General features: G+C 37.5%; 1 protein-coding gene and 2 pseudogenes across 1 annotated transcript; 2 read left to right on the top strand and 1 right to left on the bottom strand.

The window, feature by feature from the left end:
* The first annotated feature begins 1,368 nt into the window (after positions 1–1,368).
* LOC115990319 lies at positions 1,369–3,083 on the top strand (annotated as a pseudogene).
* A 2,612-nt stretch (positions 3,084–5,695) lies between these two features.
* On the bottom strand, positions 5,696–6,217 carry LOC115990318. The gene has a single exon (XM_031114158.1). The coding sequence runs from the start codon at positions 6,215–6,217 to the stop codon at positions 5,696–5,698; it is 522 nt and encodes a 173-aa protein (XP_030970018.1).
* A 12,041-nt stretch (positions 6,218–18,258) lies between these two features.
* Positions 18,259–26,982, top strand: LOC115990317 (annotated as a pseudogene).
* Positions 26,983–27,657: the final 675 nt, after the last annotated feature.

Here is a 27,657-nt window from a genome sequence, read left to right as displayed (position 1 = left end):
GAGGTCCGAGGAGGAACGTCACCTTGAAGGAGCAAAGTCGAGGTCAGGGGATGCAGTCTGCCATCATGAGCAATCTTCCAGACTGTTCTACGGATAAAGATAAAACATTAGGAAGGAACAGGATAGAAGGAAGTTACAAATATCTAAGAAAAAGCTGCTACCACCACATTGAATGCACCTTGGCTAACTCTCTGGCCACATTAATGAAGAAGTGATCCTTGAACGGTGATTTTCAGCATTATAGCTACTACCCAAAGACTTTAGGAAGGGGTTGAAGGGATGAGAACCAACTCCAAGGATCTGATCTACGCGTGGAAGGTGGAGATGATAAGGGAGGATGGTATAAAATGAGATGGAGACCCTAAGAAAGGGGATCCGAAATTTGTAAGAGAAAGCACTGTAGCAGTTTGAACCATTTGTGTAATCTTTTTTCAATCAATATATACGAGAACAGACCTCCTTGGATTGTGCCAAGGACAAATTTATTCATAAAAACTCAGTCCATATCTATTTGATTGTTAAGAAAACCTAAGCTAATTGTTGTCCCATTCATTAGAGCATCGTTTTCCAACCCACTCTCTACAAATTCATTGTATAGGGCTTATTGGGTTTGAACCCAATCATACCCAAGACCCCAAAACGCCCCATACATAATGTAATAATTATTCATATGGTTTAGCTATTCTTTAGTTAGTTATTTTTACACTATATGAAATAGTCATTCCTTATGAATAGTTATTTTTCAAAATGAGGAATAGCTATTGTTCTTTAAAAACTTTGTAGTAGCTATTCTTTAGCAACTGCAATAATTTCTAAAATTAATATATATTCAAATTAACAAACTTGCCATATACAAGTAACAATTATAAAAATAAAAAATCATAAAAAAATAATTCATTTCTCTCTCAATTAAAATTTTTTTTTTTAAAGAAATATAATTGTTTGAGTAAGATATTTCATAAAATAAATCTTAAGTTATATTCTAATGTTACAACTCACAACTCATAACCAAACTTATGAATAGATTTAGTTATTCTATTATAACACATTTTATTCTCAATAATAAATATTAGAGTTCTTGTCGTAAACTTCATTCAGTGTACTAAACATGCCTTTAGTGGTAGGCTTATGTAAAAATAACTTGCCAACAACAAATTGCAAAAATAAAAAGAGTTTGGTAGTGGATTTAATTAGAGACTCAACTCTTCTATGCTCTGCATTAACTCCTATACTGGTCATAACACCTCTCTTTAAATCCACTAGCTAGCCACTACCACCACCCCAAGAACAAGAAGCTTAAGCAGTTAATCTCTTAAGAAAGAGCATAGAGACAATAAGAGTTTTTACTTCTTAGACAGAGAGACAGGCATGGAGGGGATTGATCATAGGATTGTGAGAGCCAATGGCATCAAAATGCACATAGCAAAAAAAGGACAAGGCCCGGTAGTACTATTCCTCCATGTCTTCCCTGAGCTTTGGTACTCCTAGCGCCACCAGATTCATGCTTTGAGCTCACTTGGATACCATGTTGTAGCACCAGATCTCCAGGGCTTCGGTGACATTGAAGCACCAACTTCCATCACCAGCTACACTTGTGATCACATTGTCAATGACCTTGTTGCTCTCATTGACTCTCTGGGTGTGGAGCAAGTGTTTCTTGTGGCACATGATTGGGGAGCCATCAGGGGTTGGTACTTGTGCTTGTTTAAGCCTGAAAGAGTGAAGGCATTTGTGTGCCTTAGTGTTCCATTCAAGCCAAGGTGTCCACAGATGAAGCCAATGGATAGAATGTGAGGTTTCTTTGGAGATGACTACTACATATGCAGATTTTAGGTTCCTGTTTTGTTAACATAACCAGAGTTGGCTTCTTGTATGCTTAAATGATCATGTTTTAGTATAAAATATTATTTGTTTAATCCCATTTACCTCTTTGGTACCTAGTTTCTATGAAACAGCTAAAACAGTTTGGTAAGCATGCTTGTTTAATTTGAGCAAAGGTTCTCTAAGTCACATTATAATTATTTGCTTTGCTATGATTCTTGCTCAAGATTTTTAGGCTTAGACTTTAGTACACGTTACATTCCAAGTTATAACAGGCTAATCTTGGACTCTGAAAATTGAAAACCAAAACTTGGTAATTAATATCTTATATGGCCACCCAATTTTACTTTGATATTTCCATATGTGTTGCAGGCTCCAAGAGAAATTGAAGCTAAGATTTCTGAATTAGGTACAGCAAATGTACTCAAGACCATTTTCTTAATTCGAAAACCTGGTCCACCCTGCTTCCCTCAAGGAAATGCATTTGGAATCTATACCAATGCTTCAATTTCCTTGCCCTCTTGGCTTTCAGAAGAAGAGCTTACTTATTATGTCAAAAATTTTTACCAGAAAGGCTTCACTGTAGGATTGAACTACTACCCAGCAATTGACTAGTATGTTACAAACTTTAATGAAAATGTTTCAAAATCTAAATATCAAAACATTTCTTATGCTTAAGACTTGATATTTAACAAATTCTAGGTGCCCATTTCAAGTTTAAGGTTTTAATTCTTAAATCCAACTATGTATAGAGAGTCATGTTTTTTAAAATGACTATATCTTAGATTTGTGATATTTAATATGAAACATGAGATTTATTCATTTCAAATGGAGTTGATCCTCTTCCAGGACGCTAACCAAGCTCGTTTTTAATCAACAAAAGAACCAAAATCTTGGGCTCACATCAAATATAAGCATGAAAACTTAAATCTTGGCCTTCCTTAACATTAAATGTCCCAGTACTTTGATATTCATATGACAAACGTTTGATAATTGCTTCTGATTATTGCAGAAACTGGGAGGTCACAGAAAAATGGACCGGAGTGCAAGTGAAGGTACCTGTGAAGTTCATAGTGGGAGATTTGAACATGGTGTACACCACCATGAGGACAAAGGAATACATACACAATGGTGATTTCAAGAAAGATGTGCCATTTTTGGAGGAAGCTGTTGTGATGGAAGGGGTGGGTCACTTCATCAACCAAGAAAGAGTAGAGGAAATTGGTTCTCACATCTATGACTTCATTAAGAAGTTCAAATAAATTCTGTTAGCAATTTGTGCACTATTCTATGGGTTCATTAGGATTTCAATCTGTCACCTCTAGTGGCACTAAGCTTGGTGGTTGAATAGACCTTGTCATATGATCTTCAAGGCTGCTTTATTAAGTATGAATTTCTGCTTGGATATCTATTTCTTTACAGTTATTTCATTATTATTGAGAAGCACATATTGGTACATGGATTTGCCAAATCCCAATTATTCATGGATGGCTAAAATTTGAATTTAAATTGTTGATTTAAGATTCAATGAGTGTGTGTGTGTAAATTACTAGTAAAAAGAATTATATGGTTATTTTTGTAGAAGTGGAAGTTGAATGGAAGTAGATAGGAGCTTTTGAAAGAAGCCAAAAGACTTTCATAAATTAAAAAATAAAATAGCATAACCAGAAGGCTATGCAAGAATCAAAGAATGGCAAAATAGAGATTTCCTACTTGTCATGTCCCAATTATTGTTGGATTTAAGTGCAAAAGCCTAAGTAAATATGATGGGGGTCTAAATGCATTAAACACCAATTAAGCCGTATTAATATTTTAGACCCCATAAAATAGTTTTAGCTTATCTCCAGTACTATTTTTTTTTTAAAAAAATCTCTTTTTGTTTTAATAAAAAATGGTCACATCACCCATTAACTAAATAAAATGTGGAAATTAAAACTCATTACCAGTTGTTATTGTATATTTAAAACAAAAGAACATGTTCAATTAAAAAAATACTGGAGGTAAGCCAGACCCCCATGGAATTAGAAATTTGTGGAAATTTTGCGCTAACAATGTGCATTGCACTCATTTTGTATGTGACAAACTTATTTGGGACAAGATTATATAACCTAAATGAATTAGAATGCCATCAGGCTCATTAATCTTCTAAAATACTTCAAATTCTTCATCTTATACCACAATGCACCATTCTCACATTGCAATATTTTCCGGAACGAATTTTAAGAAGAGGCAAATATGGAGTGCAATACTACTAATTCATCTCACATTAACTTTTACCATCTTATTTTTAAACTTTAACTTTTTAACTCTTTAACTCTTTTTTTTTTTAATTTTTTTTTAATTCATTCAATCTCAATTTGTGTTTCAACACTATGCACATCCACGCGCACCCCAAAAGAAAAAATTCAAATGTCACTCTCAAGATGGAAGTTGTCAACGCTGCAATGCCCAATAAAAAAGATGTTATGGATGTGAAATGAATCATTTCTACTGGGTGTGTGTGGTAAAGTCTGACCTGTTGAAGTGAATGTTGGATGTGATTCATTCAAGCTAGTGGCTAGTCACTAGTGCACCAACATTTTGGGCTCCTTTTATTTTTATTTTTATTGAGATTGCATTAAATTCTCCTTTTCGTATTTTTTCAATTCTATAATGTCGTTTCTCAAAAAAAAAAAAAAAAAAATTCTATAATGTCTGAGCTAGAGGTACGTTGCATTAGACCTAAGAAATAACATGCATTCTATTGCAGCTAATATTGGTTGTGTTAGGGCCTTAAGAAGCATGCATTGCTTGTGCTATGCGTTGATGAAAAAAAAAAACATGAAATAAGATGAGATGGGTTCAAGTTACACCTAGTGTAACTTCAAAATTGTTACACCTATTTTAAACCATTGATTTCTCACATATCTAATGGTAGAAAAAAGGTTAGTATTTATTGCTTTCCAACTCATGTCATCTAATTAATACTAGCATTTTTGTCTCTCTCTTATTTATTAAATATAACCATTTATAAGCATCTTACAATAAAGTAAAAGTCAGCTAACTTCTTTGATCTCTATCTCTCTCGTTTCTACCATTAAAGAAAAAATATCTCTCGGTTAACTCTCAAACCCAAATGCAGGTTTTCTCCAAAAAAAAAAAAAAAAAAAAAAACCCAAATGCAGGAATTTATCAATGTCCATCACAAGAACATTTTCAATGATACTCAGCAATTTCAGTGAAATCGAGAGCCAATATTTGCGACTACCTCACTGACTACATGCCCATGGCCCAAATATTTAATAAATAAACACCATGGAAAAGGGAAAAGCAAGCCGAAGTCCCTACTTGATACACTTAACTAAACCTACATAGCTTCACAATTTGCTGTTTCATTGTTTCTTTAGTTTTGGATGCAATCCAGGTTCGTAGTTATCGATGATTTTGCAATTCTTTTTTATTTCCCTAAAGGTTTTTTTTTTTTTTTTTGAAACCATTTCCCTAAAGGTTAAGATGCTTATAAATGTAATAATACTTTTTTATCTCCATAAATGTTAAGATACTTATAAATGTAATAAATAAGAGAGAGACAAAAATGCTAGTATTAATTAGATGAAATGAGTTGTAAAGCAATAAATACTAGCCTTTTTCTACCATTAGATGTGTGAGAAATCAATGGTTTAAAATAGGTGTAACTCTTTTGAAGTTACATTAGGTGTAACTTGAACCCATCTCAAATAAGATAATAATAAGATGTATTGAATTGTATCAATTATTGATACTTTATAGAATATGGGACTTCTATTTAATTTGTTTGGTAACTAAAAACTTGGCAACACGAAGATAGCTGAGCACCGACTTGATTGTTGAAAATTTTATTCATATCAACGTGGAATCAAGGCTTAAGCTGATTGATAATGGATTCTGCATTGTTCTGCATCTGGCTAAGTTTGGTAGTCGCTTCAGATAATGGAGACTTGAAGGGTTTACCCTCGAAAGCTTGGTCACACATTTCTCTATCGACCGTGGCCTTTGTCATCTCTTCTTTAACACGTTTATAGTTGCTATATTTCAAGGAAAAGTTCGCAGAAAAAAGTCTGTCACCTACAGATAAATAGTAATCAGAACATCTGCTTAGGGCTTGTTTCAAGTCCCCCTCCGCTGTTGAATTTTTCAGATTGGTGAATTGGGTATATATTTCGTTAGCTTTATTCTCTGTATGACTTGATGAAATTACGGCTATCTCCTTGAGAGTTGTAGCATTTTTGGAACCAGGGTCCGATAGAAGAGTTTCTAGGCACAAAACCTTGTAAATGGTGTAACCACAAGCTTGTTTCATCAAGGGCGTCTGGCAAAGAATTTGGGTTGGAAAGACAGTCAAAAGAAGCACAAAGGCGAGGCTTGAAATGTGATTCATGTTTTCACTATAATGTTTTCTTTTCAGATAAATTTTATGTTTTTGAATAGGTGTGGTCAATCTAGCTATTGGGCTTCTTCTTTTTTGTGTTTTTGAGAAACTTGTAGCTATTGGACTATGGTTATATAGAGAAGAGTTGGGATGTGATTGGTTCTAAGTTCAACTACCTATTTTGAAAGTTGATCTATAAAAAGTAAATGAAATATTTTAGTACAGGATTGAATTACGTATGACCACACAACCATGTTGTTCAACCGGTCCCTTTGACCTTACAGTGGTTATTACGAGGATTTTGTACTTAGAATCATCCACTCCCAAGTTTCTAGCAAAACTTTTCCATCTTCCCTTTATTTTTAGTTGACATGAGTAATTATTATTTTTAGTTCTTCTCTATTTCATTTAATTATCTAATAGAAGATTCGGTACTTGTTTGGATCCAATATTAATCTATAAATTGTTGGTTCCATAGTCATGACCATTACTTTCCTTCCTAAATAGAAATATAGGTGAGGGGAAAATTGATGGGTTCTACCCCTTAGAAATAGGGATAAGATAACTAGAATTGCACATATAAGTTAAGAATAGGCTTAATAACAACTTTTTTTTTCCATAATTTGCTAAAGTGATAAATTGTGAATGGTGGTTGATGGGACTGATGAACTCAACTTCCCTGGACGATCTCATCAAGACCGACGAGACCGTTTTCTCAAACGAGCTAATCAAATATCTCCGTCGATATATCCATGTCATTGACGAAAGTAATGAAGCCATTCAATGCAGTCAATAATGCCATGGTCGGTTACAAGACCAGCTGTAAAAACTGTTGGAAGCCCATCAAAGCCCACATTACTAAGCATGAAGTGTTACCAAGAGAGGCATTCAAACCACAATAACAGCCACAATGGCTAGTAGCTGTGGAAACATATATAAAGCCCCTCACAGTACCAACACAAGGTACATAGTTACACCAAAAAGCACTCATAGTTACTATGATATTTTGTGTTATTCTCTAAAGGCTTCCTTATACTGACTTTGGCATCGGAGATGTTGTGGCAGGCACCACACCAGTGACCACCTCAAGGGAGCCATCTTACCATATCTGCAAAGACGCAGACGAGGACTCAGCTCCATCTGGACGCACTTACAAATACTGACGATTTGCACTTCACCAGTTTCCATTTGTGGGAACAACATTTTTGTACTTAGATTCAAAAGCGGAGTTTCCAATTAACTTCTACATTTAGATGGAGTCCAACCAGGATTCTACAGCATTAGCCTTGCAAGTCTAGGCTCTTGTAGCTAGCATTGAAGAGCTTACCAGACAGAATTAGGAGGACTGTTGAGGACCAACTACTCCAGAAGAACCAAACTCAGATCTCCTCTGGGAGATGGAAAAGGAGATCGACGAGCTGAGGAACGCCATTAGGGGGAAAATAGACCGAAGCCTAGATGGAATGGTCAGGACAACAAATTCGCCTTTCACCATGGCAGTCTTGGAATGCCCTGTGCGGTCAAAATTTCAATTGCCTCAGCTTGAGCCATTTGATGGACTTAAGGACCCCCTGGACCACCTCAACACCTTCAAGACGACATTGGTCCTTCAACAGCCTCCTAACGAAATACTGTGTCGTTCCTTTCCCACCACTCTCAAAGGAGCTACACAGGAATGGTTCACAAAGTTACCAACATCATCCATCGACAGCTTCGAGCAGTTGGGCAACGCCTTTCTGCGCCACTTCGTCGGGGGACAATGCCCGAAGAGGCCAGCAGACCACTTACTCACCATTAGATAAGGAGAAAAAGAGACCTTGAGGTCATACATGAAATGCTTTACTTTGGAGACTCTGGAGGTAGACGAAGCTGACGAAAAGGTGCAGTTGACAACCTTTAAAGCTAGTTTGAAGTCCAGAGAGTTTGTGGTTTCACTCGTGAAGAATCCTCCTAAGACGATGGCAAAGATGCTCCTGAAGGAACAGAATTACATCAACGTTGAAGATGCTTTAGCCGCCATAAAGGATGAGGAAAAGATAGGAGACAAGGGAAGGCAGGAAGACGAACGTAAAGGACGAAAAAGGAAGCGCCCAGATCATCAGACTAGTGACGAGAGTAAAAGGAAAGATGAAAAAACTACTCGAACAATAAAATTCACTCCTTTAGTTATACATGTTGACAAAATTTGGTGTAAATTAAGGATGAGCACTACCTCAAATAGCCAAGGCCATTACATTTGTCACCCAACGTGGGCAACAAAAAGAAGTATTGTCAATTCCATAAGGATCACAGCCACTACACAGAGGATTGTGGGGACCTAAAAGAGTAGATAGAGGAACTTATACGAAAAGGGAAACTGCAGAAGTATGTGAAAAAAGGGAATTCCAGTAGGTTCAGACACGACAACAAAAACAAACACGAATCTTCACCCAGGGACGAGGATCACATGTCCTAGCATTTGCCAAGTGTGATCGGGGAGATAAAAACGATCATAGTGGCCCATTCACAGGTGGGTCATTCAAATCCCTCAAGAAAGCATGCTAGGGGCAAGTGAACAGCATTCATAGAATACCCCCACTCAAGCAAAGACGGACGGACCAAGACATGATTTTTTCGAAAGAGGATGCGAGAGGAGTAAAGCAACTTCATGACGACCCCCTGGTAATAATGCTCACGATAGAAGGATTCAATACCAGGAGAATCGTCGTGGACAATGGTGGCTTTGCAGACATCATCTACCTCTCTGCTTTTCAGCAGGTGAAGCTGGATCCAGGAAGGTTGCGCCCATTTGACTCCCCCCTCATTAGCTTCAGTGGAGATAGAGTATATCCCAAAGGTGTAGTGACGTTGACGGTTATAGTGGGGAATCACCCGAGGCAGTTAACTCATCAATTGGACTTCTTGGTGATAGATTGTGCTTCATCTTACAATGTGATCATTAGGAGACCCATGCTCAACTGCTGGAAAGCAGCCACGTCCACCTATTGCTTGAAGGTAAAGTTCCCAATAGAAAACGGTGTGGGCGAGGTAAAAGGAGATCAAGTACTAGCTAGGGAATGTTATCAGGCCGTGCTAGCTGCCAAAGAGAGCCATACATGGATGATCGAGGAGAAGGAAGAAGATAAAGTGGAAGCCCTAGAGACAATGAAGCTGGTCGAAGGAGAAACAGCAAAGATGACCAGGATATGGACGACATTGAGTCTCGATATAAAGATGATACTTGTCCAGTTCCTTAAAGAGAACCTATATGTCTTCACATGAAGCCACGAGAACATGCTAGGTGTATCCCCAAAGGTCATCGAACACAAGCTAAATGTGGACCCCGAGAAGAAGCCCGTCTAGCAAAGATGACGAGTCTTTGCTCCAAAATGGAATCAAGCAATTACGAACAAGGTTAACAAGCTATTGTCAGTAGGCTTTATTTGAGAAGTTTATTACCCAGATTGGCTCGCCAATGTCGTCATAGTGAAGAATGCAAATGGAAAATGGAGGATGTGCGTAGACTTCACGGACTTGAACAAAGCTTGCCAAAAGACAATTTCCCTTTGCCAAGAATAGACCAGCTAGTGGACTCTACAGCAGGGCATAAGTTACTAGCGTTCATGGATGCGTTCTCGGGATACAATTAGATCAAAATGGCCAAAGAAGACTAAGAGAAAACTGCTTTCATCACGAGCCAAGGGCTATATTGCTATAAGGTAATGCCCTTCGGACTGAAAAATGTAGGAGAAACCTACCAAAGGTTAGTAAATAAAATGTTCAGCAAGCAAATCAGAAGAAACATGGAGGTATATGTGGATGATATGCTCGTCAAGAGTAAAGAAGAGCTTACTCACCTGGACGACCTCAAAGAAACATTCACCACACTCAGACAGTACCAGATGAAGTTAAATCCTAATAAATGTGCTTTTGGAGTAGCCTCGGGGAAATTCTTGGGGTTCATGGTGTCCCAAAGGGGGATAGAAGCAAACCCGAAGAAGGTGCGAGCCATACTAGACATAACGTTGCCAAAGACCGTCAAAGAAGTCCAGAAACTCACAAGAAGGATAGCGGCACTCAATAAGTTTGTCTCTAAAGCGACAGACAAATGCTTACCCTTCTTCAAGACATTGAAGTAGGTCTTTGCCTGGACTGACGAATGTGAGGCAACATTTCAAGAACTCAAGCGTTATTTGAGCAATCCACCCCTCCTAAGTCCGTCCAAGGAGGGAGAAAACATGTATTTTTATCTGGCAGTATCAGCCATAGTAGTGAGCGCAGCCGTGATTCGAGAAGAGGATAGGAAACACCTTCCAGTTTACTACATCAACCAAGCTTTTTAAGGGGCAGAAGCCAAGTACCCAAGGATCGATAAGATTGCATTCGTGTTAATAGTAGCTTCGCGCAAGCTGCGACCTTATTTTCAGGCGAACCTAATCCTGGTAATGACAGACCAACCAACATAAGCCCGAGGCAGTAGGAAGAATGGTTCAATGGGCAATTGAGCTTAGCCAGTTCAACATTGAATACCACCTGATGACTTGCATAATTGAGTGTGATTTATTACTTCTCAACTTCAAACTTTAGTCTAATTTAATTTATTTTGTTGATTTTACACTTGATTTTTGTTATTTAAATTTTATTCTAGATTTGAAGAAAATAAAGATTTACTCAAATAAAAGAGATGTGAAGCAACTAGAGAGAATATTGGGTCTTGGATAAACGGAACCAAAGGAAGAGATTTCTTTATGGCCTTAGAAGTTGGCAAGGAACAGAGAAGGAGGCATGCACAAAAGAAAAGAGGGGCTGAACTAAAAGGGCAACATGTTAAAAGAAAGAAAAGAGGCGCTTACAAAGAAAACAAGAAGATGAGGCACTGAACCAAAAACATTTTGGGCTAAGAAAAAAAAGAAAAAGAAAGTGGCAGAACAGAAAAAGAAAGAAAAGTAGCGCTGAACAGAAACAAGAAAGGGAACAGAAACAGAAAAAACAAGAAAGAGGCGCTGAAGCAGAAAACAAGAAGAAGAGGCGCTGAAATAGAAAAACAAGAAAGAGGCACTGAAGCTGGTAGAGGCTGAAGGAGATTCTTTTGCGTTCATTTTTTCCTTCAAATCTTCTCAGAAAAAATTATGGTGAATTTGTTTATATTGAATTTAATTTTTAGCATGAACTAAATTTTCTTTATTCTAGGAAAACAATGTAATCTAATTCCGAATTATGCTTGCTTTTCTATGGTAATTTGAATTAATTCTCTTCATGTTTGTCTGGTTTATTCTGAGCTTATTGCTTCTAATTAACTGGCCATTAATTAGATGATTTTGATCTTGTGATTTGCTGTCGAAAGAGGGAATTATAGAATAGATCTTGAATATTTCAACATAGGTAAATATAGAGATCGAAAGACTTGTATGAACCTATGTAGTATTAAAATTGTTGGTTTTAATGCTTTTTTGCTTTATTAAATTGCATACTCTTGTGTAAATTGATGAACAAGAATGTTTCCAATTGACTGTCGAAAGAGGCTTTTGGAAGAGTCTGGAAATTGCTAACAAATAGAGAGAATTAAATTAAATTAGCTAGATGAGTAAAGCATAGTGAGGGATTAGGTGAAATCGATTTCCTAGAAGTTTCTTTCTCATTAAGTCGATTTTCAAGCAACATCTTTCTTTTCCTTGGCGTATTTTTTATTTAAGTTGATTTTATTTTGAATTCCAATTACAAAAACCTTAGTGACTTCTCTAGATAAAATCGAGATTAGCATAATTTTGGTATTTGTCAAAAGTAAGTTACCAATCCTTGAGGAAGATACTCTTCTCATCGCTTTACTATAAAACCCTAGGATAGCTATTAAAACGTAGGTTTTAGCGGACTTCATCGCCGATTTCACTCTTTCAGATGAGGATAACCCCCCCCCCCCCGATAAGACAGAACTGTGGATGGTACAGACTGATGGTTCGTTAGCTCAAAGGAGGGGAGGAGTAGGGGTCATCATCACCACCCTAGACGGAGAAATGCTTAAATATGGAGTTTAGCTAAAATTCCCGGCCACCAATAATGAAGCTGAGTACAAAAGAATATTGATGGGGCTAAGGGTCGAAAAAGCACTAAGAGCTAAAAACCTGCTCCTCCAGAGCAATTCCAAGCTGGTAATAGCGCAGATGAAGGAGGAGTATGAAGAAAAGAAGGAAAGAATGCAAAAAAACCTCAGGCTGACAAAGCATTTGACACAGGAGTTTGATAGAGTAGAATTCGTGCAAATCCCCAGAAGCTAGAACATGATAGCAGACAAAATCGTGAAGCTAGCATCATCAGAAGAAAGATCAACGAGCTAGGGCTCAGAGATGGAAGTCTAGAAACACCCCAACATTGAAGAAGTCTCTACATTTACAATCCAAAGCACAAATAGCTGGATGACCCCAATCATATCTTTCCTCCAAGACGGACGCCTCCCATAGGACGTCGAGGAAGTTAGGAAGGTCAGGAAGAGAGCAACCAGATTCACGATCCTGAATGACACCCTGTACAAGAGAGGCTTCTCCATGCCCTGCTTGAAGTGCGTCGACGAAGAAGAAGCCAAGTATATCCTGGAAGAGATCCATGAAGGGGTTTGCAAAGACCATGTAGGCCCTAGGTCCTTGGTAAGTAAAGTTATCAAAATAGGTTACTTCTGGCCTATTATGCAGGTAGATGTGAGGGAGCTTGTCAAGAAGTGCGACAAGTGCCAGAGGTTTGGGAATGTCCAACGCCTTCCAACCGAGAGATTGACGATGATAGCCTCCCCTTGACCATTTGCACAATGGGGAATCGACATCATTGGCCCATTGCCCCAAGGTAAAGGACAGGATTGGTCGCTATTGAGTACTTCACAAAATGGGTTAAAGCGAAGGCATTAGCAAATATCATCGAAGCAAGAATCCAGAGCTTCGTATGGAGAAGAATAATTTGCAGGTTCGGGATTCCACGGACGATTATATCAGATAACGAGCAGCAGTTCGACAGCCAAGGCTTCAGGGATTTTTGTTCAAGTCTAGGGATCAAGAACCAGTTCTCATCCTTGGGACATCCACAAGAAAACAGACAAACGGAGGTGACTAATCGAACACTACTAAAGATCATTAAAGCCAGGTTGGACAATGCTAAGGAGGCCTGGCCAGAAGAATTGCCCAATGTCTTGTGGGCTTACAGGACTACAACAAGAACCCCAACAAGAGAAACCCCCTTCAGACTCACTTACAACACTGAGGTAGTAATCCCTGTCGAAGTGGGAATAAGCAGTATCAAACGAGAGATGTTCCACGAGGACAACAACGATGATCAACTAAGAGTCAACCTGGACTACCCGGACGAAGTCAGAGATGGAGCCTTTAACAAGATGACGAAGTACCAGCAGAAGATGGTTGATTACTACAACAAGAGAGTGAAGCTCAAATGGCTTGACATAGGTGACCTTGTCCTACGTAAAGTCACCCCGACAACCAAAGACCCTGCCCAAGGGAAACTCGGCCCAACCTAGGAAGGACTTTACAGAGCTGTCCATTATTCTAGACAAGGCAATTGTCACCCAGAGACCTTGGACAGGCGAAGACTTCCATGACCTTGGAACATTGAGCACTTGAAGATGTACCACCAATAGATGTAACAGACAATTGTATTCATTTTTGAAAGCAATAAAAGAACTATTCAGCCAATGACTCAATACAAGCAAACCTAGCAACTTAAAAGCCAAAAAATTGGCTAACAAGATTTCACCTAAACGGATGTAAGTTACTGATGAAGCCAATGAACGACAAAATCCCTTAAGAGGGTGTAAGTTGTAGAAAAATGGCTAAGTAACAAGATTCTGCCTAGACAGATGTAAGTTACTGACGAATCCCTCAAATGGGTGTAAGCGAAAAAATTGGCTAAGTAACAAGATTTCGCATAGACGGATGTAAGTTATTACCGAATCCCTTAAAAGGGCGTAAGCCAAAAATTGGCTAAGTAACAAGATTCCGCCTAGACGGACGTAAGCTACTGATGAATCCCTTAAATAAGTCAAAAATTGGTTAAGTAAATGGGATTCTCCTAGGCAAGAGTAAGTCACTAATAGGTTACCACCCTTCAACAAAGGTACGAACCACAACAAAAAAATTGACTAAGTACAAGGTACTAATGCGGAAGAAATGATTAAAGGAACGAAGCAAGCAGAGATCTTGCAAAAGAAAAAATACGAACAAGACAAAGGCAGATGGTTCTGGACTAAGGCAATAGAAGGCAAAAGTTCGCGGGTCCACTAGATGGTTAAAATCCTCGATCGTCTTCGCGTACTCGATGGCCTTCTTAACACGTTTCTTGTACCTACTTTTAAGCTTGGGCCATCTCTTAAACGTACAAGACAATGGGCAAAGGAGTTAGTGACGATAAAATAAACACAATGAAAATTAAAGGACTAGAAGAAATAGTGACGCACCTATTTTTTGGGTTCTCCACTGACGGAGCAACCTTGGGAGATCAACCCAAACCTTGTTAAAGGGAGTCTCCCAGTCATCCCAGAACACAAAAAAGAACTGGGACTTCTAGTATCTGAAGGATGAAGGCATGTCCCGGACGATCCTAGTCCTCCTCTCCCAAGGCACCAACTCATAATACCTATGCTCCTTAGACTCCTTTAAACGGTACAAGTAGAAGAGCTCGTCCACTTTAATCATGTCTCCATCCGTAACAGCCAGCCATATCCCCATACAGCTGACCACTATCCTCCACGAATTGGGTATAAGTTGCCTGAGAGCAATACCAAAATGGCCTAAAAGCTCTATAATAAATGGGTGGATGGGGAATCTAAGCCCGTACAGGAAGGCAGCCTCGTAGAAGCATACCTTCCCAAGGAAGAAGTGGCAAGCTCGTTCCTCCTCATAGGGTAGATGAACCCTAACCCTATCTGGGAATTGGAATCTACCCTTAAACCTAGAAAGTGTCTCACTGTCCAAACCACACACCTCTTTAAGGGCATGGAAAGCCTTAACCTCTTGAGGGGCAGAGACGGCGGTATCCCCCTCCACCAGGTCATCACTAGATGACAACCAGATCTCAAGCTCACTCGATCACACTTTAGACATCACTCCCTACCTAATCACTAACCCCTCAAACAAATCAAGCGACTGACTGGATAAGGGAAGCAAATCAGCCAACGCAATGCTCAAGCCACTACTTCCAAAAACAAACCCTCCAACTAAAGGGGCAAAGCTATGGGAAACACTTAAGGAACCACCCAAACGAGCAAAAAGAAAGGAAATTGAAGGGTAGGCTATCTTAACCTCAGAGCTACTAACCATGGAAAAACAGAGAACAAGGGAAAAGGGAAAATAATCCTAAAAAACCCCAACACAAAAAAAAAAAAGAAAAAAAGAAAAAAAAAAAGGAAAACAACAAAAGCTAAATCAGAGATCAAGCACTACTTATCTATGCCATAGAGAAAACGAAGGAAAAGAAAAAGAGAAACATACCTTAAAAGGAAGCAACCACAGCTTAGTCACAGAATGCAGAAGGTTTAAAGAAAATCGCAAGACCAAGGTGGAGAAAAAGAAGCACAGAGCAATGATTAAAAGATTGGGAAAAGTGAAGGGGGAAGTGAAAAGAAGGGAAGTTTAAAAACCAAGACACAAAAACTGAAAATCAACGAGAAACCCAAGGGTCACACAATTGAAGTATTAACTCCACTTATCAGAACATGCCACGTGGCCACGACGCGTGTGGCGCCGCCACCACGCATTAAATGCGGAGCGAAACCCCAAGAGTCATGTCTAGCTAGAAAACCTTTCATCTTCTATGATCGTCATGACACATCACGACGACCACAGGACCCGGGGGGCAGTAGATGGGACTGATGAACTCAACTTCCCTGGATGATCTCATCAAGACTGACGAGACCGTTCTCTCAAAAGAGCTAATCAAATATCTCCATCGATATATCCGCGTCACTGACAAAGGTAATGAAGCCATTCAATGCAGTCAATAATGCCACGGAAGGTTACAAGACTAGTTGTATAGATCATTGCAAGCCCATTAAAGCCCACATTACTGAGCATGAAGCGTTACCAAGAGAGGCATTTAAACCACAATAACAACCACAACGGCAAGTAGCTGTGGAAACATATATAAAGCCCTCACAACACCAACACAATATACATAGCTATGCCAAAAAGCACTTATAGTTACTCTGATATTTTGTGTTATTTTCTAAAGGCTTCCTTATACTAACTTTGGCATCAGAAATGTTGGCAGGCACCACACCGGTGACCACCTCAAAGGAGCCATCTTCCCATATTTGCAGAAATGCAGATGAGGACTCGGCTCCATCTAGACACACTTACAAAGACTGACGATTTACACTTCATCAGTGGTAAATATTTAGTAGATTATAATAGACATTATAATGTAATAGCTATTCATATGGTTTAGCTATTCTTTAGTTAGTTATTTTTACACTACATGAAATAGTCATTCTTTAAGAATAGCGATTTTTCAAAATGAGGAATAGTTATTGTTCTTTAAAAAATTTGCAGTAGCTATTCTTTAGCAAGTGCAATGATTTCTAAAATTAATATATATTCAAATAAACAAACTTGTCATATACAAGTAACAGTTATAAAAATAAAAAACCATAAAAAAATAACTCATTTCTCTCTCAATTTAAAAAATATGTATATATATGTATATATATATATATATATATATATATAAAGAAATATAATTCTTTAAGTAAGATATTTCATAAAATAAATCTTAAGTTATATTCTAATGTTACTACTCATAACCAAACTTTATGAACAGATTTAGTTAATCTATCACAATACATTTTATTTTCAATAATAAATATTACGATTCTTGTCATAATCTTCATTCAGTATACTAAACATGCCTTTAATGGTAGGCTTATGTAAAAATAATTGTCAACCAATTAAAACTTGCCAACAAAAAATTTCAAAAATAAAAATTAAAGATAGTGAAATTTTATGTCAATAGCAGAGTTGATAAGAGGAACAACAAATTGCAAAAATAAAAATTAAAGAGTGAAATTTGTGTCAATAGCAAAGTTATTAAGAGGAACAAATCCCATGGTTGAAATTTCTAATTTTATGAATATCACCATAGTTTAAAACTGAAATGGGAAAAGACACTCATTGAGTCATCATTGTATTTTGGCCCATCCCATTAGCTATAAGCTATAGATGGTTTTAACAATGTCTTCACAAAATTGGCATAGAATTATGCTTTCAAAGTTTTTTTTGGTGAATGAATGTACGCGAGTATAAAGTTTAAAAAATGCTATCATGTATGATTACATGTAATCCTGAGGACAAAATGGGCTTCTGCCCTTTTCCACAAAACTAATTAGCCTTTTGCCCTTCTTCCCAAACTAAATAGGGAAATGCCCCTCTTTTGAAACTCGACTTTTTCAAAATCGAGTTAAACCCTATAGTGACATTTTTAAAGACCTATAGTGACGTTTTTAAGGACCTATAGTGGCGTTTCGTAACTTGATATCCATAAATGTGAATATCAAGTTATAAAACGTCACTATAGGTTCTTCAAACGTCACTATAGGTCCTTAAAAACGTCACTATAAGGCTTTAGAATTTTTTTTTTTTTTTTTAACTCGATTTTGAGAAAGTCGAGTTTCAAAAGAGGGGCATTTTCCTATTTAGTTTGGGAAGAAGGGCAAAAGGCTAATTAGTTTTGTGGAAAAGGGCAAAAGCCCATTTTGTCCGTAATCCTGATATGGACATACTTTCTCGGAGAAGTTCCTTGTTCAACCAATCTAACATGTGCTCCAGCATTAATGTTATGTTACTGTGTTCTTCCCCGACTGTCCTTTGCCTTGAAAAGCCACGCTAGCCCTTCCCAAAAGTAGTAGCAATGTTATTTAATTAGAGATTCAACTTTTTTGTGCTCTGCATTAACTCCTGTACTGTTCATAACACCTCTCTTTAAATCCACCAGCTAGCTACTTCCACCAACCCATGAAGCTCAAGCTCATGCGAAAGAACAAGAGAAAAAAAGAGTTTTTACTTCTTAGACAACGAGAGATAGGTATGGAGGGGATAGATCATAGGATTGTGAGTGTCAATGGCATCAAAATGCACATAGCAAAAAAAGGACAAGGCCCAGTAGTACTATTCCTCCTTGGCTTCCCTGAGCTTTGGTACTCCTAGCGCCACCAAATTCATGCTTTGAGCTCACTTGGATACCATGCTATAGCACCAGTTCTCTAGGGCTTCGGTGACACTGATACACCAACTTCCATCACCAGCTACACTTGTGATCACATTGTCAATGACCTTGTTGCTCTCATTGATTCACTGGGTGTGGAGCAACTGTTTCTTGTAGGACATGATTGGGGAGCCATCATGGGTTGGTACTTGTGCATGTTTAAGCCTGAAAGAGTGAAGGTATTTGTGTGCCTTAGTGTTCCATTCATGCCAAGGAGTCCATAGATGAAGCCAATGGATAGAATGCGAGATTTCTTTGGAGATGACTATTATATATGCAGATTTCAGGTTCTTGTTTCGTTAACATAACCAAATTTGGCTTCTTGTATGCTTAAATGATCATGTTTTAGTATAAAATCTTATTTGTTTAATCCCATTTACCTCTTTGGTGCCTAGTTTCTATGAAATAACTAAAACAGTTAGGTAAGCATGCTTGTTGTTAGAACATATGTAAGTCATTTATTAGGAACATATGTCACTATTTTATATAATTGGCTTATCCTTTGACAAAACACACTTTACTTGTATTTTGGTAGATCTAGGATGTATTTAATACTTCAAGAAATTGTGTTTCAAGATCAAGTGTTGAAGACATGCAAGTCTGTCCAAGATTCAAGTTGAAGAAGTGTTGTTCATTAAAGCTCAACAACTAGCTATCTATCGAGCTTAAGAAATTGTTCCAGCCCCGTGGCTCGACAGCTACTCAACAGCATCTCGACAGACAAGTATCTGTCGAACTTTATGAAAAACAGAATTCCAGTTCTGTTTTGACTCTAATCCATAATTATGTGTTTGGGTTTTCTTTTCTCACAACCCTAGACATATAAAAGGATTATTTTATACAAGTTACACAAGTGTTGGGCAAAGTTTGTTCAAGCAATTTCTAACCGAAGACAAAGTTTTTCCCTTGTTCATCTCTTTTGAAGAAGTTGATGTGTTTGTGCACTGTAGGGTTTTGTGACCAAGCATCTTCTTGATCTTCATCATGTGGATGAACTAAAGAACTTTGCAGTCAACAACCTTCTCTAGTTGGTGATTGAAGTCGCGTACTGGGATCCGTGCAATTGGTTAATCACGTACTTGGGAGCCGCGCATTAAAGGGGGAAATTGTCACTACAAAACAAGTCCAATTGGATATTGGGGTAAAGGTTTAACTGTAGGTTGGTATACGGTATTGGAATTCCCTTACTTGTAACTGCTTGTTGTGATAATAGTGGAATTTCAGGTGTAGGGTTTTTGCCGTGTAGGTTTTCTCCATTCGTAAACAAATCACCGTATCATTTATTTTCTGCTGCATATTTAGTTATTTGGTGATTTTTTTGTGCTGCCACGCGCTTTGCATGTTAATTTAATTAATTAATAAACTTGGCTAATTAATCAATTAATTTATCACAAGGGGTCAATTCTTTTTTGGCCTATCAAGTGATATTAGAGCAGGCACACTCTGATTAGGTTTTAATCTTTGTTGTGTTAATCCATTGACTCCTATTTGTCATGGATAGAGGATAGTCTTTAATTATATCTCCTTTATTTGATGACATTAACTATGCATATTGGAAAGTACACAAGAGAGCATTCTTGTAGTCTTTAGATGAAAAAGTGTGGCAAACTATGGAATTAGGCTAGGCTAAGCCTACAGAAGTGCCGACCGATTGGGACGATGCCAAGATCAAGGCGGCAAATTTCAACAGCAAGGCATTGAATGCCTTATTCAATGCGGTCACCAATGAGGAGTTCAAGAAGATATCCTCCACTAAAACTACTAAGGAAGCATGGACCATCCTCCAAACAACCTATGAGGGAACAAAGGTTGTCAAGGATTCAAAGTTTCAGAGGCTCACACAATACTTGGTGTCACATGGGTTCACAAGAGGAAAAGCTAATCAGACTCTCTTCATCAAAAAGGAAGATGGTGAGTTAATAGTTATTCAAGTTTATGTTGATGATATTATCTTTGGGTCGACTAAGGATGAGCTTGCTCATGGCTTCTCAAAACTCATGCAAGCCAAGTTCGAGATGATCATGATTGGAGAGCTGACTCACTTTCTTGGATTGTAAATTCGTCAACAGGATTCAGGTATACTTCTATTTCAATCTAAATATGCTAAGAATCTTGTGAAAAAGTTTGGTTTGGAATTTGCTAGTTCTGTTAAAACCCCTATGAGCTCAAATGTTAAACTCACTGTGGACTTGTTAGGCAAAAGTGTAGATTCTTCCCTATATAGAAGCATGATAGATAGTCTTCTTTACCTTGTTGCTAGTAGACCTGACATTAGTTATAGTGTTGGAGTATGTTCTAGATATCAGGCTAATTCCAAAGAATCCCATATGACTGCTTTAAAAAGAATTATAAAGTATGTCAAAACCACTGCTGAGTTCGGTGTGTGGTATAACAAGGACACAAATGATGTCTTAGTTGGATATTCTGATGCCAATTGGGCTGGGAATGTTGATGGTACAAAGAGTACATCGAGGGGGTTATTTTTATGTGAGTAACAATCTTGTCTCTTGGATGAGCAAAAAGTAGAGCTCCATCTTGTTATCCACTGCAGAAGCTGAGTACATCGCTACCGGTAGCTGTTGCACCCAACTCCTATGGATGCGAAAACTCCTCCATGATTATGGTATTTATCAAGAGCATCTCACCATCTATTGTGACAATACCAATGCCATCAACATCTCTAAGAATCCGGTTCAACATTCTCAAACCAAACACGTAGAGATTCGACATCACTTCATTAGGGAGCTTGTCGAAGATGATATCCTCACTCTTGAGTTTATTCGCACTGATGATCAGAAGGCTGACTTGTTCACCAAACCTCTTAACAGCAAACGTTTTGAATTCTTTCGTCAAAACATTGGTGTTATCTCCATGGATTGATCTCTTTCTCTCCTCCTTCTTCCTTATGCATTTGCATCCATTTTTTATGCTTTGTTTTGCTTAACATGTTTTTGTTTGGCTATTTTTCAATTTTGCTTTGTTTTTTTTTTCATATAATTTTTTTTTTTTTGAAAAATCAAATCAGAAAAATACAAAACCAGTATGTGTTTGTGTACATTGGTACTTGTGTACCTTGGATGGCCATTGAAACAAATTTTTCTAAATTTTGTATCTTTTGTAGCTTAGATGAGCATCTCTATGCACAACTAAGCAAGTGAGTTTTGTGGCTCTTGTTTGTGATGAGTAAAATTAAGTAATCTCTTATACTTAACACTCGTATCACTCTTTTTGACGGGAATGACTAGAAAATCCTAAGAGAAAGTTATAAATAACCATCTCACCATTGTAGCCCGCAATCATGAAATGACATCTGTATGCTTCCGCATAGCAAAAATGCAGTGTCAATGACATTTGTGTGCTTCGGCATAGCAAAATTGAAATGTCAAATGCTTACCATCATTGGGTATTTCTTTTCTCTCTCTTAAATGCCCATGCATGATTTGCTTAAACAAAAATATGCAAAGAAAATGAAAAGAAAAAAGATCAAAAATACTTTAAATATGATTGCAAGCATGTATTTTAGGAGATGTGGGAGTTATAGGATGTACCTCGAAAGTGATAGTCTCGATCAAACAGTTATGATTGTGTGTGAGTTATATTGATTTTCTCATATCTCAAATCGTCATAACAAGTATACACTTATGTAATCTTGAGATATTTTTCACACACAACACGCAATATTCTTTGCTACTTTTGATACATGTGCAAGTACAATGTGATTTGGTCATCACAAGGTTTTACATGTGTTAATGTATGCTCACTAAACTGTCTTAACCAGTTTTTGAAATATAAAATTGGTTAGACTTGTCTAGTGTATGTTTGTGTTTTTGGGATCATTGTGCTTAATATTTTTGTTGAGAGATGATTTTGAGAGCTTAAAATGTTGACTGGATCTTTGGTTGAGTTGCATGCTTTATTGCATTCATATCTGTGTTTTTCCCTTCTTGAAAAATAGTTTTTAAGCTATCTCAACACCTCCTTGACACCTGGCTAGCTATTAAGCTCTTAAGCTTTGTTCTTATCACAATCTTGGCAGATCATCGACAGCTAGGTGGATCGATCGAGAAAGTTCCTGGACCCTCGATAGCTTCTCGACAGTTGGTGGATCGATTGAGCTTCTGTTCTTGTGTCCTTACTTTGTTTCTTGATACCTTCTCGACAGCTGTATCTATCGACATTGTGTTTTTCGACATCATTCTCGACAGATGTCTCAATACCTCTCGACACCTCTATTTGTTGAGAATTACTGAGGATCTATATATAGGTTTTTCATGATCCAGTTCTCATTTCCTCGATCTCTCTTGATCTATCTGTGCCTATTCACCTCTCAAACACTTTCTTCTCCCTCTAAACCTTCAACCCACGTGATTTTCGGCCTTTCCTTACTTCTAATCACTTGGTATGTGTTCTTTTTCTCTCATTTTTCATGCATTTCATGCATTTAGACCTAGGTTTTGGGGTTTTTGAAAAATTTTGGACTTTTTCAAAATTAATGAGTTGTTACTAAAATTTTTAGGATGGGTTTTTGATTAAATGAGTTTAAAATCTCATGCATTGCACCACATAAGCATTATAACATATTATCATGCATTTAGATGTGTGCAAATTGATTGTGTGTTGGTAGGATTGGATTGGGCTGAGCCCATGATACAATTTGTTTTGCATATCACATGTTCATGCATTCCCCATGCATACGTACTCTCTTTTCAATATACTTGTTATATTTGAATTGCTTTGGGACTTTTCTAATTGTCTCCCTTTCTCTCTCTCTCTTTCTATTTACATTAGTCGTGTTTATGGCACCTAAGCGTAAATCTGCTCTGTCCCAAAACCCTCTTCATTACGGGGCATCATCTTTTTCTAATCCTACTCCTTCTCATATTCTGTTTCGTGATGAGGATGCCTAAAAGGACTTCTCAGAGAACTTTTCTTGACAAGGCGTTCATTCAGAACGCTGAGTCATTTTGGCGGACTTCGCTGACACTGACCTTCCCACTGTCATTCACAGTCAGGGATGGGAGTCACTGTGTGACGTCTTGGTCACTTGTCCATCCGTACTGATCCAGGAGTTTTACTCCAACATGCAGGGATTCAATTTTTTGTACCTCTCTTTTCTACTCGCATTTGAGGTACACGCATTATAGTCACAACACAGCTTGTTACGGATGTGCTTCATATTCCGAGGGTAGAGCATCCTGACTACCCCGGTTGTGAGCGTCTGAGGACTGTGTTCAAGGACGAGATGATTTTTACCATTTGTGAGCGTCCTGTAGATTGGGGTGATCATCAGTTTACACCATGTAAGGCCTTTGCTAAAGGTCCTAGATTCATAAACATGGTGATGACTTTTGTTTTGCACCCACTCTCATTATAACTCTATCACAGAGCCTCATGCTCGATTTTTGCTAGCTTTGTTAGAGCACCTCACTATAGATTTTCCTTCACATTTTATTCTTTCTATCTTAGATATGTATAGGGATACGGCTACCCGTAATAAGCTCATTTTCCCTTCAGCTACCACATGGATTCTATGCCATTTTTCTGTTCCCTTTCCCTCTTCCGACCATTTTTCTGTCATGTGTGCCATAGACTATGCTACCATTAAATGTAGCGAGGCGCAATTAAGGTCACGGTAGTCGAATTCAGCATCTCCTCCTTCCCATTCAACTCCATCTCGTTTTGCTCTATCCCCATCTACTCCTTCCTCTTCTACAAGCGATGTGACTCTAGGAGACATCATGGTGCAACTGCAACGCATGGAGGCTCGCCTTGATACACTCTCTACAAAGTTGTATTAGGTGAACGTTCGTGTTGGTCGTATTGCACGGCGGCAGACGACCATAGGTTGTTATGCTTTTGAGGCTTCTCCTCCACCACCTCCTCTAGTGGCATCTGATTCTGAGGATAAGGATGATGATGATGGTGATGACGATGATGCTTTGGATGATGATGATGGAGATGCTAGCTCTACCAATGAGATGTCTACTTGACACTCTTATCCTTTGTCACTTGTGACAAAAAGGGAAAGTAGTTTTAGACATGAGAGTAGTCATTCTTAGGGGGAGATTTAGTATAGGAAATTTTAGTTAGGGGAGTGTTGATATCTTTAGGGATGTAGTGAGGATTACTTGTATCTTTTTCTTTTCTCTATTTTAGATACATTTATTCTTGTACATGGGTCTTGTGACCACTTTTGACATACATTTTACTTATTTTCTTTATATATGTTGATATATGTTTCTTTCACCTACCTTTACAGGTGTTGTTTCTTTTCTATCTTTATATGCATGTTTCTAATTCTTGTATGCAATCTATTATTTATGTTTCACACAAAGATGCCTTGATGAGTTTTTCAAGAGTTTGTGTTAGGATAGATTTTATTGTATTCAACAAGTGAATATGAGTTGAATGATTTATGATTTATCTCTTATATTCATTTGTTTTCTGTGGTTTTGTCATTGATTGCCAAAGGGGAAGATTGTTAGGACATATGTGAGTCACTTGTTAGGAACATATGTCACTATTTTATGTAATTGGCTTATCATCTGACAAAACGCACTTTACTTGTATTTGGGTAAGTCTAGGATATGTTTAATACTTCAATAAACTGTGTTTCAAGAACAAGTGTTGAAGACATGCAAGTCTATCCAAGATTCAAGCTGAAGAAGTGTTGTTCATTAAAGCTCGATAGCTACTCGATAACATCTTGACAGACAGGTATCTGTCGAGCTTTATGAAAATAGAATTCCAGTTCTATTTTGACTCTAATACGTGATTATGTATTTGGGCTTTCTTTTCTCACAAACCTAGACATATAAAATGATTATTTTAAGGGTCGTCATAGTATACACAAGTTACACAAGTGTTGAGCAAAGTTTGTTCAAGCAATTTGTAACCGGATACAAAGTTTTGCCCTTGTTCATCTCTTCTAAAGAAGTTGCTATATTTGTGCACTGTAGGGTTTTGTGACCAAGCATCTTCTTGATCTTCATCATGTGGATGAACTGAAGAACTTTGCAGCCAACAACCTTCTCTAGTTGGTGATTGAAGTCGCGTACTGGGATCCACACAATTGGTTAGTCACGTACTTGGAAGCCATGCATCAAAAGGGGAAATTATCACTACAGAATAAGTTTAATTGGGTATTGGGGTAAGGATTCAACTATAGATTGGTATAAGATACTGGGATTTCTTTACTTGTAACCGCTTGTTGTGATAATAATGGAATTTCAAGAGTGGTGACTTGAAAATCACCCGGTGGGGTTTTGCCATGTTGGTTTTCCCCATTCGTAAACAAATCACCGTGTCATTTATTTTCCGCTGCATATTTATTTATTTGGTGATTTGTTTGTGCTATCACGCGATTTGCATATTAATTTGATTAATTAATAAACTTGGCTATTAATCAATTAATTTATCACAAGGGGTCAATTCGTTTTTGGCCTATCACTTGTTTGATTTGAGCAAAGGCTCTCTAAGTCACATTATTTGCTTTGTTATGATTCTTGCTTAAGATTTTTAGGCTTAGACTTTAGTGCACGTTACATTCCAAGTTATAAGAGGCTAATCTTGGACTCTGAAAATTGAAAACCAAAACTTGGTAACTAATATCTTATATTGACACCCAATTTTACTTTGATATTTCCATATGTGTTGTAGGCACCAGGAGAAATTGAAGCTGAGATTGCTGAAATAGGTATAGCAAATGTAGTCAAGACCATTTTCTCAATTCGAAAACCAAGTCCACCCTACTTCCCTAAAGGAAATGCATTTAGAATCCGTACCAATGCTTCAATTTCCTTGCCCTCTTGGCTTTCAAAAGAAGAGCTTACTTATTATGTCACAAAATTTGACCAGAAAGGCTTCACTGGAGGATTGAACTACTACCGAGCAATTGACCAATATGTTACAAACTTCAATGAAAATGTTTAAAAATCTAAATGTCAAAACATTTCTTATGCTTAAGACTTGATATGTAACAAATTCTACATGCCCATTTCACGTTTAAGGTTTTAATTCTTAAATCTAACTTTGCATAGAGTCATGTTTTTTTAAATGACTATATCTCAGATTTGTAATATTTAATATGAAACATGAGATTGATTCATTTCAAATGGAGATATCCTCTTCGAAGACACTCACCCGGCACATTTTTAATCAACAAAAGAACCAAAATCTTGGGTTCACATAAAATATAAGCATGAAACTTAAATCTTGGCCTTCCTTAACATTAAATGTCCCAGTACTTTGGTATTCATAAAACAAACGTTTGAGAATTAGTTTCTGATTATTGCAGAAATTGGGAGGTCACAGAAAAATGGACCAGAGTGCAAGTGAAGGTACTTGTGAAGTTCATAGTGGGGGATTTGGACATGGTGTACACCACCCTGAGGACAAAGGAATACATACACAATGGTGATTTCAAGAAAGATATGCCATTTTTGGAGGAAGCTATTGTGATGGAAGGGGTGGGTCACTTCATCAACCAAGAAAGAGCAGAGGAAATCGGTTCTCACATCTATGACTTCATTAAGAAGTTCAAATAAATTCTATTAGTAATTTGTGCACTGTTTCTATGAGTTTATTAGGATTTCAATCTATCACCTCTAATGGCACTAAGCTTGGTGGTTGAATAGACCTTGTCATATGATCTACAAGGCTGCTTTATTAAGTATGAATTTCTACTTGAATATCTATTTCTTTACAGTTATTTCATTATTATTAAGAAGCACATATTAGTACATGGATTCTCCAAATCCCAGTTATTCATGGATGGTTAAAATTTGAATTTAAATTGTTGTCTTAAGATTCACTGAGTGTGTGTGTGTGTGTAAATTACTAGTAAAAAGAATTATATAGTTATTTTTGTAGAAGTGGAATTTTTTTTTTTTTTTTTTTTTTGAGAATACTAAATATTTTTAACATACACACACGGGGAGAGGGAAGAAGGTTTTAAAGAAACTTACAGTGGTGTATATCCAAAAAGGCCTAACTCTTAAATATACAGCACAGACTTTAAACCTCTTTAACTCACACTCATTTTCCAATATGTGAAAGAAGCCAAAAGACTTTCATAAATTAAAAATTAAAATAACATAACCAAAAGGCTATGCAAGAATCAAAGAATGGCAAAATAGAGATTTCTTGCTTTTCATGTCCCAATTATTGTTCGATTTAAGTGCAAGAGCCTAAGTAAATATGATGAGGGTCTAAATGCATTA

Source organism: Quercus lobata, chromosome 5, assembly GCF_001633185.2.
Source record: "Quercus lobata isolate SW786 chromosome 5, ValleyOak3.0 Primary Assembly, whole genome shotgun sequence".
Lineage (NCBI taxonomy): Eukaryota > Viridiplantae > Streptophyta > Magnoliopsida > Fagales > Fagaceae > Quercus > Quercus lobata.
Note: the sequence above shows the minus strand (reverse complement) of the source record. Positions and strands in the feature narration are given on the sequence as shown.